We start from the raw sequence: 13,505 nt of genomic DNA, 5'->3' as shown, positions 1-13,505 counted from the left end.
AGGACGCGCGGGTGCTGCGGAAGGTGGGATTGCCTTTCGGGACCAAGATCTAGGTGAAGATCAAGCACTAATCTGGGGAAAGCTTGGCCTACGAGCGTGTGGGGTACCTGCCATTCTAGTCCGGGCTCAATAATAACGGACAAACTTAGCTCTCAACCCTGCACGAGCTTCTATCGTGAGCTTGTGCATTCTGTATCTACGTAGTAAATTATTCAGTATTATTGTGATACATTCTGTTTCGCGGGCCCACCAGTTTGGGGCTACAAACGATCGTATGCGTCGCATAACGGGGGTATATATATTCACCTCGCTTAACGCTCATATGCTCCGACCCACAAGTTGGGCACTAAAATGTGGTGTATCCAGCCATCGATCCATCTCAATATTTTCGAGGTGAATTGTTGTAGGCTGACGGACCCATGGCTGGGTTGGCCATCTGGGGCCCAGGCAGGTCAACATCGACTCTCGGCTTGTTGTAGTCCTGGCTCGATAGAGTGGGCTGGTGCCGGATAATATAGTCCTGACTCCGACGACTTGTCTGCTGCCGACTGGCACGGTCCTGACTCGATCTGTTCGGGGGCTGTTGGCCTGTGAAGTTTTGGGAGCTGCTTCTGCCTTCCCTTGAATCTGTCACAGTGAGGTCTCTGCTCACCGGCCTCTCAGGCGGTGGCGCATTCGGGCTCACAACAGGCCTGGAAAGATCCTCGTCGGGATTGAAGGCACTGGCTTCGAGATCGTCGAAATCTTGCCCTGGATTGGCACCTTCGTATTCAAGGGCCTTGATGAACCAGTAAAAGCCGGAGGCGATCAGCGCACCAAGTACGGGCCCGAGCCAGTAAATCCAGTGTTCACTCGGAAAACTGGCATTGGCAACACAAGGCCCAAAAGATCGAGCTGGATTCAGGGATCCGCCAGTGTAGTACACACCGGCGAGCTCGGAAATGAAGAGGGAGAGACCGATGCCGACGGGTGCAAGATATGTTCCCTTGTGCTTCTCCGCAGCCAGCATGAAAATGGTGAAAATGAGGTTGGCGGTAAGGAACATTTCGATAAAGAGTCCCTGGGCCAAGCTCGTGCTGGCGCTGAGTGAAGTGGTGACCGCAAGAGGACCAGGGAATAGACCCTTGACCACACCGGCAGAGGCCATAGCTCCCAACATTTGCGCAATGACCGCGAGTCCTCCTCTTGACCAGGGGACTCCGCCAATCAGGCAAAGACCCAGTGTTACAGCAGGATTGAATAGCCCACCGCTTACTCGGTAGAAAACCCATGCGTTCACGGCCAAAGAGAAGCCGAAAGACAACGAGATATATAATAGCTGCGCCGGGTTCGGGCCTTGAGGTAGCTCGGTTGACTGGCTTCCGGCGTTCGTCGCAGGTGTGTTCGCAACTTGGGTGCCAGCGAAGGCAAAGAAGAGAAACATGAATGTTCCGACAAACTCTCCTGCCATTGCCACAAAATGGTTACGGATCTTCTTTGGTACCATGTTCAAGGGCGAGCTGGATTGCGAACCGATGCTCCTTTTCTCTGCATTGCCATTTCGGGTATCCGATGTCGTTTGGCCCCGACCAAAAAGGCCAGGGAGAAGACCCTTTCTGGAAGCGAGTCTATCCATATTGTCGTGTCGGAGAGCAAGACAGCGATATCGCTGATCGAGGACTTAGGCTCATATGCAGGAATTAAAAAGGCCACCTGCGGAAAAAGGCGTACTTAAAGTGCAGGGTGGGAGGACAGCAGTATTACGTTGAGAACACGCGGAGGACGAGATCTTTAGCGGCTAAGAGACATTGTTAGCTATGGATCGACAGTCCCCGCTGTCAAGAGAATGCTTTTGGTAAGGGTGATATGCGCCTTGGAGAAGCTCAGCAACCGCACAGCTGCCCACGATCGACATGTTAGACAGCATCGCAGAATTCGATGACGGCTCAGTCTAGCGAGATAGTGACGGCATCGACGATGGAGAGGCGTCGGACACGAGTGGGGACAAGAAACGCAAGGCTCGTGCTGAACGGGCCAAGAAACCGCCATTAAGATTATCGCAAGGAGTGGTTGACCGGAAGTAATGCTAGGATAACGAATTCGGTCAATTCGTAAGGACAAGACCACCAATTTGGCTGCAGAGGCGTCGCTCACGCTTAGATCGGCATACTGAGCAGTCCGCTAAAGGGCCAAGAAGGATTCGGCGAGACAGGCGAGTCGAAGGATACCGTATCGCGCATAGCCTGAATCTGACGGTTCCCTGCTAGTGCTCTGGGCTAGGCTTGGGGTCTGCCGGGGCTCGCCCAAAAGTTTCGCAGCGGGGCGGCGTGATCAGCCACCGTAGGCCTATTCCCACCACACGCGGCATGTCGGCTGCCACGATGACGCGTTGCAAGCATTGTAGACGTCTTCCGTATGGAAAGCTGCTGTCTACAGGGAGGGCGGCGAGAGTCTGAATGAGCTGAAGTTGACAGAAGTATCTGGGGGATAAAGTGGACGCTTCTTCAGCTGCAACCCGAAGACAGGAATAGTTTGTCTGCAGTCAGCAACAATTATCGAAGCTCGCAGGACCCTCCCGCGAACCTGAAATATTAGCTTTACCTGCCTACGGGATGGGTTTCCCACCAATTGTCAGCACGAGACCTACCGGACATGCGAGCGTCTCATCCTGCAGGGTTTCGAGCAAAGACAAAATGAACCATTCAAGAGGACGGAGTGCATTATTTCTAAAGCACAGATTCGACGACAGTAGAAGATTAGTACAAGTCTCGATCAGCATCGTGCTCTTGAATCTGGCATGGGAATTTCTCATGCTATGGAGCACCGCGAGACTGTGGCTTGGCATTCAGCCTCACTCTGGAACATATTCAGCCTTGCCTAGCGCGAGGGTTAGGGCTCAGGGCTTCCCCTCTCAGAGCCCTGTTTTCAGACTGCGCTGGTTGCGTGTCGAGAGAGTCTCGACCAAACTCTACCTGACCGACTGATTCGTATCTCCTTCCCCTGTACCTTCGTTCAGACACTCTCTCTACGTCCTTGTTCTTTCCTCCTTGTCCTCATCGAGCTACTGATGGCTTGCTTCGATTCTGTGGCAAGCTGGCGTTGAATCGAGCCCCTTGACACCTTCATCGAGCGCCCCTGTATCCGACATCATGCGGCCACTTCGATTTATATTGTTACTCGCCTTCTTCGTCGCCCTCCCTATATTTTTGACCTGCTGGTCCCTCCTCTCATCCCACGATGCCTCTGCCGATCGCTTTCGAGTCGGTTATACCGAGGGCACCAGCCGCCTAAGAGCCTTCTTTTCATTTTCCACCCCTTCCTCATTATTCCCGCCGTCCGCTCTAATAAGCCTCACGAGCGACAACTCGACCTTCTTCCTGGCTAGGCCCGCCGCGTTTGGCCCGAGCCTTCCCACAAAAGGGTTGAGCGGAGAGTTGTGGGTGGGGCGAGGATTTGGCGACGAGGCAATTCTGGACGAAGAAGATCTGCACGCGGCAGGCTGGGAATTGGGCTGCTCAGATGTGCCTGGGTGGCGCGAAGATGAGAGAAAGAGGCTCGAGAGACTTGCCCTTGCCGAGAAACCCGCAAAGCGATCCATTGACGCCGTCGAACAAGATAGCGACGCATTGACTGCCGAAGAGTCATCCGACTCGACACCTTCTACTGACGATGGCACGGATGACTATCTACACCGGCCCCTTCCTGACTCTAACCCAGCTAAGCCTGGCAAGCTTGGAGAGCCTGCCAATGCCGATGCTACTAAGGGGAAACAACCTACCCACGCTGATATCGAGTCGTTGCAAGAGAGTGCTGATATTGCTGGCAAGATCGTTCTTCTCGCTCGTGGCGGCTGTGGCTTTCTGGAGAAGGTCAAGTGGGTCCAGCGACGTGGTGGCGTAGCCCTTATAGTTGGAGATCGGGAAAAGGGCGCTTCATTGACAATCATGTACGCCAAAGGGGACACCTCCAACGTCACCATCCCGTCCATCTTCACCTCCTGGAATGCAGCCCACTTGCTGTCCAGTATGGTCCCAGCTAAGGACCAATCCGATGTCGTTGACGCTAAGAACGATAAAGCGCAAGCTCAAGGGAACAAGCCTGTGTTCACTTCCACCACGTCTACTGCTCCTACCAGCACCACAACGCCGGTCGATCCTGACGACCCTCACGGCTGGATGCAAGACACTCTTGCTGCTATTGGACTTGCTGACAACAACTGGCACCAAGAGGATACTAGGCGTCCTCCAGGGAGCGGCAACATCCAATGGGTTTTGGCAGAGAATTGGGATGATGATGTCCAAGGCAAGGCTGATGCGAAGGACGACGACCAGACCTTGACCCGTACCACGACCAAGATTGCTAAGAACGCAAAAGCGACTGCCACCACTGCGACTGCAAAGTCTAAGAACGGGAATGTAGGAGCAGACGATTTTGTCATTGGCGTTCAGGACTGGCGAGATACGCAATTGCTGGAGCCAAAAGTCACGACAACAGCAACCGGAAAAGCCGCCGCGAAAGACGCAAAGGTCAAAACCGATACGGCAGTAGTTGCGAAAGGGCCTCAGGCTACCGAGACTGTTCTGAAAGGTGGAAGTATCACTCCTGGAAGTGGCGAGTATGACCATTCCAAACTCGACCAAGCAGGACAGCCGAGAGACAAGGTTGCTGCCGACGGGTCCCGCAGGCAGGGTGCTTCAGAGAAGCAGTCCGCAGGGTCTAAGACTGGTGGTTGGTTCTCGTGGCTCAAGTCCAAGCCCAAGGCGGCTCCCACTCCGCAAACCGTCAAAGCAACGAACACATCTCCAGCCAAGCAGCCCACCAAGAAGCCAAAGGAGAAGCCAGAGCCAGAGGCTCTCTGGGTCACCCTGACACCAACCAGTGTCTCTACCAGCCCATTCTTTGATACACTGCTTGTGCTTGTTGTGAGCCCTCTGGTGACGTTGACCGTCGTCTACGCCCTACTTCTGCTTAGATCCCGGATACGGCGGAGACGCTGGAGAGCTCCTAAATCTGTGGTAGAAAGGCTGCCGGTGCGGACATACCACACTATGACCACGTCGTCGTCGACCACGTCGTCGCAGGTTGCATCCCCGAACCAGTCGAACGCAGCATCCCCTCTGCTACTTCCAGCTACCCAAGAAGTAAGTGGAAGACCGAGACCTAGGTCGCAAACGACAAGTTCAGTACTGCCCCCTCAAGAATCTTCACGCTCTATGTCGCTCAGTCCGCCCTCGGAGAAACCAAAAACGACCAGCAAGCGCAGGAGATATAACGGACGACAAGTCGAGTGCGTTGTCTGCTTGGAGGAATATGTGGACGGCGAGTCTCGTGTTATGTCTTTACCGTGCGGTCACGAATTCCACGCCGACTGCATCACGCCCTGGTTGGTTAATCGCCGGCGAACCTGTCCTATCTGCAAAGGCGATGTGGTTAGGAGCATGGCTCGAGGTGTTCATGACGATTCCGGAGCCGACCGAGACCTGACAAGCGAAGAAGTACAGTCACGTGCTGCCGACACAGTAAACGAAGAGCCAAGCTCGGCAATACCCATTCCTTTGCGAGAAGAAGAGTCAGAAGATGAAGACGTGGAACGTGGTCAAAACATTGATGAACCTCTGTTAGGTGGTCCGCAAACAGAGCCGCCATCGGCTTGGCGAAACATCCTTGCAACGAGCCTCAGCAGACTGAGTGGCGAGACGGTGTGGCGGCAGACACCAAGCGACCGTAGCCGCTGAAACATACAGATCCTTCACAGCGTTGTCCGGACATCTTAGACGGAATTCGATATGGCGTTCTGGAGCGTGGTAAGGTGGCTCCGAGGTGCGGTGTGTGATTATCTTAGGTCATTTTTCATTGAAGCAGTAGCAGAATCGATACCCCTCATGCATGTACTTAAACCTGCCGCTTTATGACTTGTGTCATATGCTCGTCAGCCTGCGGAAACTTCATGCTGACGCTATTTGACAGAGAAGCTAAACTGTTCCAGGTAGCCGAATGCTCGACGACTCCTGGGTGTCTGGATGCCTGGTTGCCTTGCCGGCGCCGAAATTCCTGCCATACTTAATTTGTCTGCGCCCACGCCCATAACATAATTCAGATCTACTTCAACGGAGTTCCTGCGTTGAGATCGTGCCACCGAATTGGCACAAGCCGTGCATAATCATGGTGTTCCGTGGAAGTTGCACCACGAACCCGTCAGCCCTTGAACGACCGAGCAGGCTGATCCCATGCACTGCCTTTCTATCTTCCTTGGCCTTTGCGTCCGCTGCATCTGTTTAAGTTTTGTCAGTATAGGTTGAAAAGTCCATGCCGCACCACCAAGGTCGAGTGATTTCGAAAATCGAGTGCGAAAGAGGAGCTGAACATTCTCCAGCTGTTGATTCTGGTACACATTAAGTATTTGGGCATGTAGTCTTTTCCTCTGCCAACCTCTCTCTCTTGTTAGAGAGAGCAGCCGTAGTGCCATCCGCCCAGTTTCTCCTGCACATGCAAATCGACGGTAGCAATCCCAGGTAGTCCTCGACCGGCATTCCGCTCATCCTGACCCATGATAAAACATGCTTTTTACACCCCCCCCAGAAATCAGTCCTATCAATACAATGCTTCTAGCAAGTACAGAATGCCAAACACGAGGAATGCAATTGCACCGCCCATGGTAATCGTGCGCAGGCTGACCCGACCCGCGATAGCCTTGCCACCAATTACAGCCACGCCAGTGCAGATGGCATGCCCTCCTAGAGCACCGGCCGTGACCCACCAGTAGTCTTGACCCGCGGCCATGGCAATCGTGGCAATCTGTGAGCGATCGCCCCATTCGCCGAGAAATGTCATGACAAAGGTCTGTACCCAAGCGGGCGACAGGAGGAGCGAGAGTAGATTCGTGAAGCCGTCGATGGCGTTTTTGAGAGCCGAGCCTCGGGAAGGAGAGACGTCACGTGAACCCGCTGATGAGGGAGATGATGGGGGCGATGGGAGTCGACCAGGACCACCACTCGAGCGGTGCTTCCGAGGCGCCCGGCCTGCTTCGAGAACGTAAGGTGATATCGAGCTCCGCCTCCGAGCACGGCGCGCAGCCTGGTGTTCCTTCTCTTCCAGTTCCATCTCTACCTCTTTCATCTCCTCAGTGACACCCTCGTCTGGAGAAATTCCACGCGCCTCGAGAAAGAGACGAACTCCGAAGACGAGGAAGAGGCCCGCCGCGAGGAAGTTGGTGATGTGAGGAGAGATGAGAGATGGGACGGCATGGCCAAGTAAAGCGGACAGGACTGTCATAACGAAGAGCGCTCCATATGCTGCAGAGAAGACCACCATCCGATCGTGGCGCATGGCCATGAGGGCGGCTACCAGGAAGGTCTTGTCGCCAATCTCGGAGAACATGATCATCGTGAAGGAGAGGAAGAGCGAATGCAAAGGGGAGATCACAGCGGGTTCATGTTCTGAGCCGCTCTCGGGCGTAGAGGTGAAGTCTGGTGGTTGCTTCGAAGGATCCATGGATATGGTGTCGTCTTTCGGAGAGGACGGGTTCTTGGGGTTCGGAATGTCGTGAGGTCGTGCTGGAAGATCTGTTGGCGCCTGCGCTCTAGTCAGTAGCTGGATTCAGACGTTCATATGGGGACTCACGTCAAAGTTCTGAGGCTTCTTGTTCTCCTCTACTGCATCGCCTGTGATCTCGTCGCCCTTGGTCTCGTCACTGGCCAATTCCATTCTCTCCTTTTCCGAATGCGGCAAGGGAGGTGCCTCTTTAGGCTGCTCGGGCTGTTTGCCAACGGGCTTCCCGTCTTTCGTTCTCTGAGATACACCCCCCCCGGTCCCTCTCGTGCCCTCCCCAGGGGCTTTTCGGTTTGGATCATCCATGACACCGTCATTAGACTGAGGCATGTCTTTCGCAGGTTTTGACTCTTTCTCATCGTAGATTGCCTCTTCTTCACCAACATCCTTCAGCTTCTGGTTCTTTCGGTCTGTTTCCGTCTCGATCCAGGGGCCTTCGTGTGGCATGCCATCCTTGCCATCGACAGGAGCGTGTTCTGTTCCCAAGCGTCCTGTACGTGTCTCGCTCGCAGGATCTGACGCACCCACGGGGTCTCTCTTCACCAAATGAGTTCGGTCTGACGAGTCAACATTGCAGGACGCGACTGTGGCAAGGAGGAATATAATCAAAGACGTCCTCCTCCTGTCGACCTTCATTGTAGGCTCTGGTTCGACTGAAACACGAGGAAAGGGTAGGTCCTCGAAAAAGGGTATATGGCAGTCCCAGGTGATGATACACGAATTCAAGGTAAGAAGTGAAAAGAATGAGGCACGCGACAGGTGGATGAAGTGGTGAGTAAAGGAGACAGGCGGGCGATGGGGGCGCAGGAGACATGCGCTGCCAAACTCCTTTCTGTACTTTTGGTCAGCCAATCAGCAGCCTCAATCGGGCACAGGCTTGGCATCAGCGCAATTCTAGGACCTAGGCGTTCCAGATCATCAGCTTTCTCCTCTCCTCACCATCGCTTATTCGCAACCAGACGTTCCCAGCGTCGGCAGATACTCGCCACGGATGTTGTCAAACACGGTCTCGGCACAGACTCGTCCATTGCCCAATGGCTATGCCTCTGCATTGCGGCCTTGAAAACATCGGCGTGTCGTCTTCGTCGAAGCTGCTCAGACCTCGTAGGTACGGCATCCGAGAGCAATAAGTCAGTATCACCGGTTTGAGGGCTGCCTGTGCTCGTTCAAGATCGCCGACCCTGCTGGTTGGTCCTTCGTGGCGATGTTTCGCGGAAGCTTGCAGATATTCATGCTCGAGGTGTCGGAAGAGGTCTACAATTCCTCGCTTTGATCGAATACGACGATCGCGCTTCCGGACAGGTGGTCCTCAAAACCGAACGCCAACAGGTAACACTCTGCAAGGCATTTGCGACATGATCGACGTAAACGTACCCAGCCTGGTCTGTCTGATTCGAGTACCCTGTTCCGTGCGTCTGAATCGGTTCCCTCCCGTGGATGCAGGAAGGGATCCCTCCACAGTTCGCCCACTCCAGCACTTGGTCACACTATTTGGAAACGAGTTCACTCACTCGAGGTCTTGCTTATCAATCATCCTTCCAAGGGGTCATCCTTACACCACCATGTGCGCCGCGCCGGTATTGACGCCAGATCACTTAAATGGAACATGCGTGTGTTGGCCAGTGATGCACTATTCCTCTTTTGTCGTATAATTTCCTATCTGGGACATTCATCTGCAGACCCATGCCCATGTACAATGGTTTTTACTAATGACTAAGCAGTCTTGACCATTGCACCAAAGACGTTCGAGCCTGACGAGACTACGAGTGCATGTCGATAAACGTATAAAGCACAACGCCCTGCTCCGTCCTTGACACTTCCTCAACGAACAACTCCCAGCTCTAATTCTAGTCCTCGATACAACGCAGAATCATCTATAACAGGCATCTCTCTGCGTTCAAGACGATGGCTGCCGCTGCTCATGTCGCCTCCGGAGAGCAATACTTTCCTCTCGCAACCCAGCGCAGTGATGGCTGGCATAGAGATGGCCGAGCAACTGCCACTTGCTATTGCGGCACTATACAGCTATCATTCGTAAGTACTACCTCCAAGACAATCGAAACCCACATCTGACTTTCACTTTCCAGCCAGTGGACGGTCCCGGGCTAGTTGGCACTTTTGTCTGCAACTGCAGTGACTGTCACAAATTCCACGCAAGCATGTTTGCGTCCAATTTCACCATCGACGACAAGTACCTTGTCCATGAACGTGGTCGCGACAATCTAAGCGTCTACGCGCAGAACAAGACCATTGAGTCGGGGAAAACGATGAGCAACTACTTCTGCAAGACCTGCGGGACCCTCATGTATCGCGTCGGTGAGGATTTCCCGGGCCTGAGTATCCTCCGCATCGGCACGGTGGATGACTTTACTTTGATGGAAACCAAACTGAAGCCGAAGCTGGAGCAATACACAAAGGATCGAACTTCTTGGTTCACTGGTGTTGAAGGGGCTCGGCAGACCGAGGGCGATGGGCTACGCAGTTAGGGCGGCGACCTCATACGCCCTCCACAGCCCGCAACTGCTCCACAGTATCCACCACCATCTTCTCGAGACCAATCCAATTGATGTTCAAAGTCCTCTCTGTCTCAACCATATCAGCATCCCAATGATTCAATGTCTGCACATCTTCACTCGTCTTCCACCCAAACTTCTCCCTTATCACCCCCGCAACATCCGAGTACGGCACCCGCCATGGCCCAGCAAGCAGCCTCTTCCCCTCAGCCTCCGGTGTTATCAACACCTTCACATGCGCCTCCGCCACATCCCTAACATCCACCCAATGCACAAACTCCAAATCCTGCAGCTTCTCCTCCGGCTTCGACCTCGCAATGTTCCAGATTACCCCGGCGTTGTAGCTGATACCCTTCAGACCTTTGGGCAGGGGTAGCAGATACGGCCCCCCAATCGACGCCGGCAAGACCGTACTCAGGCGCCACCGTGGCTTCGCTGCCCTGTAAAAGTCCCACGCCGCCTTCTCAGCGAGCGACTTGCTGGCGCAGTACGTCACGAACGGCCTGTACTTCTCCGGCCAGTGAGTCAGATCCAGATTCGGATCCGCGGCTTCGGCGTAGGTCGTGGGGTTCCAGTCGGCGCCTGTGTAGGTATAGCCTTTCCTGCTGCCTTGCTTGAGGTCGAACAAGGCAGCGAAGGAGGATGTGACGACTACTGCTTCGAGATTTGGACAGTTTGCGGCCGCTTTGAGCAGGGCGGTGGTGCCGCGAATGGCGGGGATAAGGAGGTCGTTTTCGGTGTCTTTGGGTGCGACGACCAAAGGAGAGGCGACGTGTGCGATGTGGGTAACATCTGATAGCGCATCTGTGAATGCGCCTTCCTTTGTGATGTCGGAGATGAGGATGATCTCAAGGGTACCGGCTTTCACGTGGGAGGAGAAAGTGGTGGCCAGGGCATCAGCCGACTCCTGGCGGCGGCACGTGGCACGAACACGTGGGCGAGTAGCTTCAGGCCGGGAGAGCAGCTGTGACACTACATGCTGCGCTACATGGCCGTTGGCTCCTGTCACAAGGACGATGGAGAAAGGGGTGAAGTCTTTGATTGCTGTCATACTGTGCTGGTTCGCTGGTATCGGTTGTAGCACTTCGAGATCCGGATAGCAATGCAAATATTTATATATTTTCACTTGATGCGGTCTTGCTTCGGGCCATGCTGTGCAGGCAACGACGATATCCATTCTATTGCTGAACACACCAATCATAGAGTAAAATTCTTGTAGGGGATGCGGACTCTCCGCATGGCGAAACATGGGCATTGCTATCTCCGTTCAAACCCCCATCGCCTTGCGCAAGCTGACATTATCAAGTTGAGTGTTCGACCGAGATTTGCATCGCTCTTGACAATATCTTGAGAATCCCTGCCGCCATCTCGTAAAGTATCTGCGATCTAGACGGCTCCAAAAGCACATCGTATGCTGTGCCGACTTCTCAGGCAGTGAATATGGAGCTAGGGCCAATCCGGACTAGCTCGTTAATATGGGCTTGGCATCGAGTTTGATCTGTTCTCGTCTTCTCGCATCAACTTTGCCCAGACCTCATCATTCGCACTCGCGAATCTCAAGACTATGGCGAAAGATAATGTGAGCCGATAGACCGCATCTCATACGTCAGGCCATCACTAACCCATCACAGAAGCGAAAACGATCCGATACAAACGGGACCACCTCCTCAGGACCCGACACTTCCAAGCCCACCGCTGTGTTTACGCCCAGTGGCCCTCGCTCCACCACTCTTACTGTTGCTCTTCCTGGGAGCATCATCGCAAACGCCAAATCGCACGACCAGAAGACCTACCTTGCCGGCACGCTCGCCCGCGCCTTCGCCGTCTTCTGTGTCGACGAGGTCGTGGTCTTCGATGACCAGCCCGCCTCCGCCTCATCTCGCTCCCGTCGCGGGAACGACAATGAAGGTTATACGGCACTATCTGACCCAAGTCATTTCTTGATTCATCTGCTGAGCTTCCTGGAGACGCCGCCACATCTGAGGAAGACGCTGTTTCCTATGCACGACAACCTAAGGACGGCAGGCACGTTACCCAGTTTGGACATGCCGCATCACCTGCGGTCGAACGAGTGGTGCCCCTACCGCGAGGGCGTCACGACTACGAAGTCTAAGGCAGGGACGAACGTGGATGTCGGACTTGGTGACGACTATCTCCTGCCTGGCGTGGAGATTCCCGCGAAGACGCGAGTCACGGTGCGCTTGCCCGAGGACGATAGCGTCGAAGCCGAAGCGGTGGCTCCAAGCACACCCAGGGAAGTGGATGGATTCTACTGGGGCTACACCATCCGAAGAGCAACATCGTTGTCTGCAGTCTTTACTGAGTGTCCATTCGATGGTGGCTATGATATCAGCTTCGGGACCTCTGAACGCGGAAGATCTGTCTCGTCGCTTACGCCATCAGATGTGCCCGAATACCAACATTTACTGCTGCTCTTTGGCGGCGTGGCCGGTCTAGAGACGGCGGCACGAAACGATACAGACTTGAAGGAGAGGGGCATCACCGGCGCCAATGTCAGCGAGTTGTTCGATTTCTGGGTCAATCTGGTTCCAGGACAGGGCAGCCGAACGATCCGCACGGAAGAGGCGGTCTGGTGCGGCTTAATGGGCCTGAAAGGGATTGTGGACGAGCGACGAGCATCCGAAGCAGATGTTTGAGGACGTGGGAAGTGGAGTGGACATCAAAAGGGTTACCGATAACAAGCGCCAAATGGCCCGGAGTTTGCTTTGTCCATTGAACTAACAATGCTCCCGAACTGTTAACGCCAAACCGGAAGTTGTACCAAAAACGTACGCCCTCGAGAAACCATGCTTGCCCAAAAACAGCCAGCCTCTTCAACGGCGCTTCCCCCGAATGTGGTACCGATACATTACTGTAGCGCAATTGCTCAGCTTTGAGATCTTCAACTGGTCGCTGGTGGAGTTTGGTCTTGGCCTTTCATGTACTCAACCATCTCGTCGGGACTCAAGTATCCTTCGAGTCCCTGGTTGAAGAACCACCGCCATAGACGTCGACGTCGATTAGACTGGAGGCTCAGACGCCTCCAGTTCATGGGCCATGGTGTTGGCCGCATCTATATCGAGTGAGTCTGTTGTCTTTGAACTCAACGGGGATGGTACATACCTTGAGCATGGTACCACGCCACTTGGATGATGGCGACGATGGCAGCCATCGCGGCAATGCTACCGAATATGGCTGTCAGGGCGATGGCAATCGAGACCATGACTTTTGCTTGGATTTAGAAGTCTCTCGTGAGTGAAAGACTGGCTTTGTTGAGTTGTGTCCCTCGAAGATACTTGTCAAAGTAAGGTTATTTGGTGGCTGGAGTGCTGAAGTCGAGTAACAAAATGACGGATGAGGATAATTATCTTGCGCAAGAATTAATTGTGAACTTCAACAGGAGGAGCTGGCAAGCTCTTTGTACATCGAAGCTAGATTCCAGTGTCCCAACCTGAGATTGCCGTC

At 54.0% G+C, this 13,505-nt stretch overlaps 6 protein-coding genes across 6 annotated transcripts; 3 read left to right on the top strand and 3 right to left on the bottom strand.

The window, feature by feature from the left end:
- Positions 1-379: 379 nt before the first annotated feature.
- On the bottom strand, positions 380-1,486 carry HMPREF1541_09539 (uncharacterized protein; the record flags this gene model as incomplete). The annotated part of the gene is made up of 1 exon (XM_008714212.1): positions 380-1,486. The coding sequence occupies one exon, from the start codon at positions 1,484-1,486 to the stop codon at positions 380-382; it is 1,107 nt and encodes a 368-aa protein (XP_008712434.1).
- Positions 1,487-3,128: 1,642 nt separating this feature from the next.
- Positions 3,129-5,714, top strand: HMPREF1541_09538 (uncharacterized protein; the record flags this gene model as incomplete). Its single annotated transcript, XM_008714211.1, has 1 exon — positions 3,129-5,714. The coding sequence occupies one exon, from the start codon at positions 3,129-3,131 to the stop codon at positions 5,712-5,714; it is 2,586 nt and encodes an 861-aa protein (XP_008712433.1).
- An 856-nt stretch (positions 5,715-6,570) lies between these two features.
- On the bottom strand, positions 6,571-8,163 carry HMPREF1541_09537 (uncharacterized protein; the record flags this gene model as incomplete). The annotated part of the gene is made up of 2 exons (XM_008714210.1): positions 6,571-7,551; positions 7,600-8,163. The coding sequence occupies 2 exons, from the start codon at positions 8,161-8,163 to the stop codon at positions 6,571-6,573; spliced, it is 1,545 nt and encodes a 514-aa protein (XP_008712432.1).
- A 1,269-nt stretch (positions 8,164-9,432) lies between these two features.
- On the top strand, positions 9,433-10,013 carry HMPREF1541_09536 (uncharacterized protein; the record flags this gene model as incomplete). Its single annotated transcript, XM_008714209.1, has 2 exons — positions 9,433-9,561; positions 9,615-10,013. The coding sequence occupies 2 exons, from the start codon at positions 9,433-9,435 to the stop codon at positions 10,011-10,013; spliced, it is 528 nt and encodes a 175-aa protein (XP_008712431.1).
- Positions 10,014-10,023: 10 nt separating this feature from the next.
- Positions 10,024-11,091, bottom strand: HMPREF1541_09535 (uncharacterized protein; the record flags this gene model as incomplete). Its single annotated transcript, XM_008714208.1, has 1 exon — positions 10,024-11,091. One exon carries the CDS (start codon positions 11,089-11,091, stop codon positions 10,024-10,026), a length of 1,068 nt encoding a protein of 355 aa, XP_008712430.1.
- Positions 11,092-11,604: 513 nt separating this feature from the next.
- HMPREF1541_09534 (uncharacterized protein) lies at positions 11,605-12,697 on the top strand (the record flags this gene model as incomplete). The annotated part of the gene is made up of 2 exons (XM_008714207.1): positions 11,605-11,619; positions 11,672-12,697. 2 exons carry the CDS (start codon positions 11,605-11,607, stop codon positions 12,695-12,697), a joined length of 1,041 nt encoding a protein of 346 aa, XP_008712429.1.
- Positions 12,698-13,505: the final 808 nt, after the last annotated feature.

Source organism: Cyphellophora europaea, assembly GCF_000365145.1.
Source record: "Cyphellophora europaea CBS 101466 unplaced genomic scaffold supercont1.10, whole genome shotgun sequence".
Lineage (NCBI taxonomy): Eukaryota > Fungi > Ascomycota > Eurotiomycetes > Chaetothyriales > Cyphellophoraceae > Cyphellophora > Cyphellophora europaea.
This window is presented reverse-complemented; position numbering and strand designations above follow the sequence as displayed.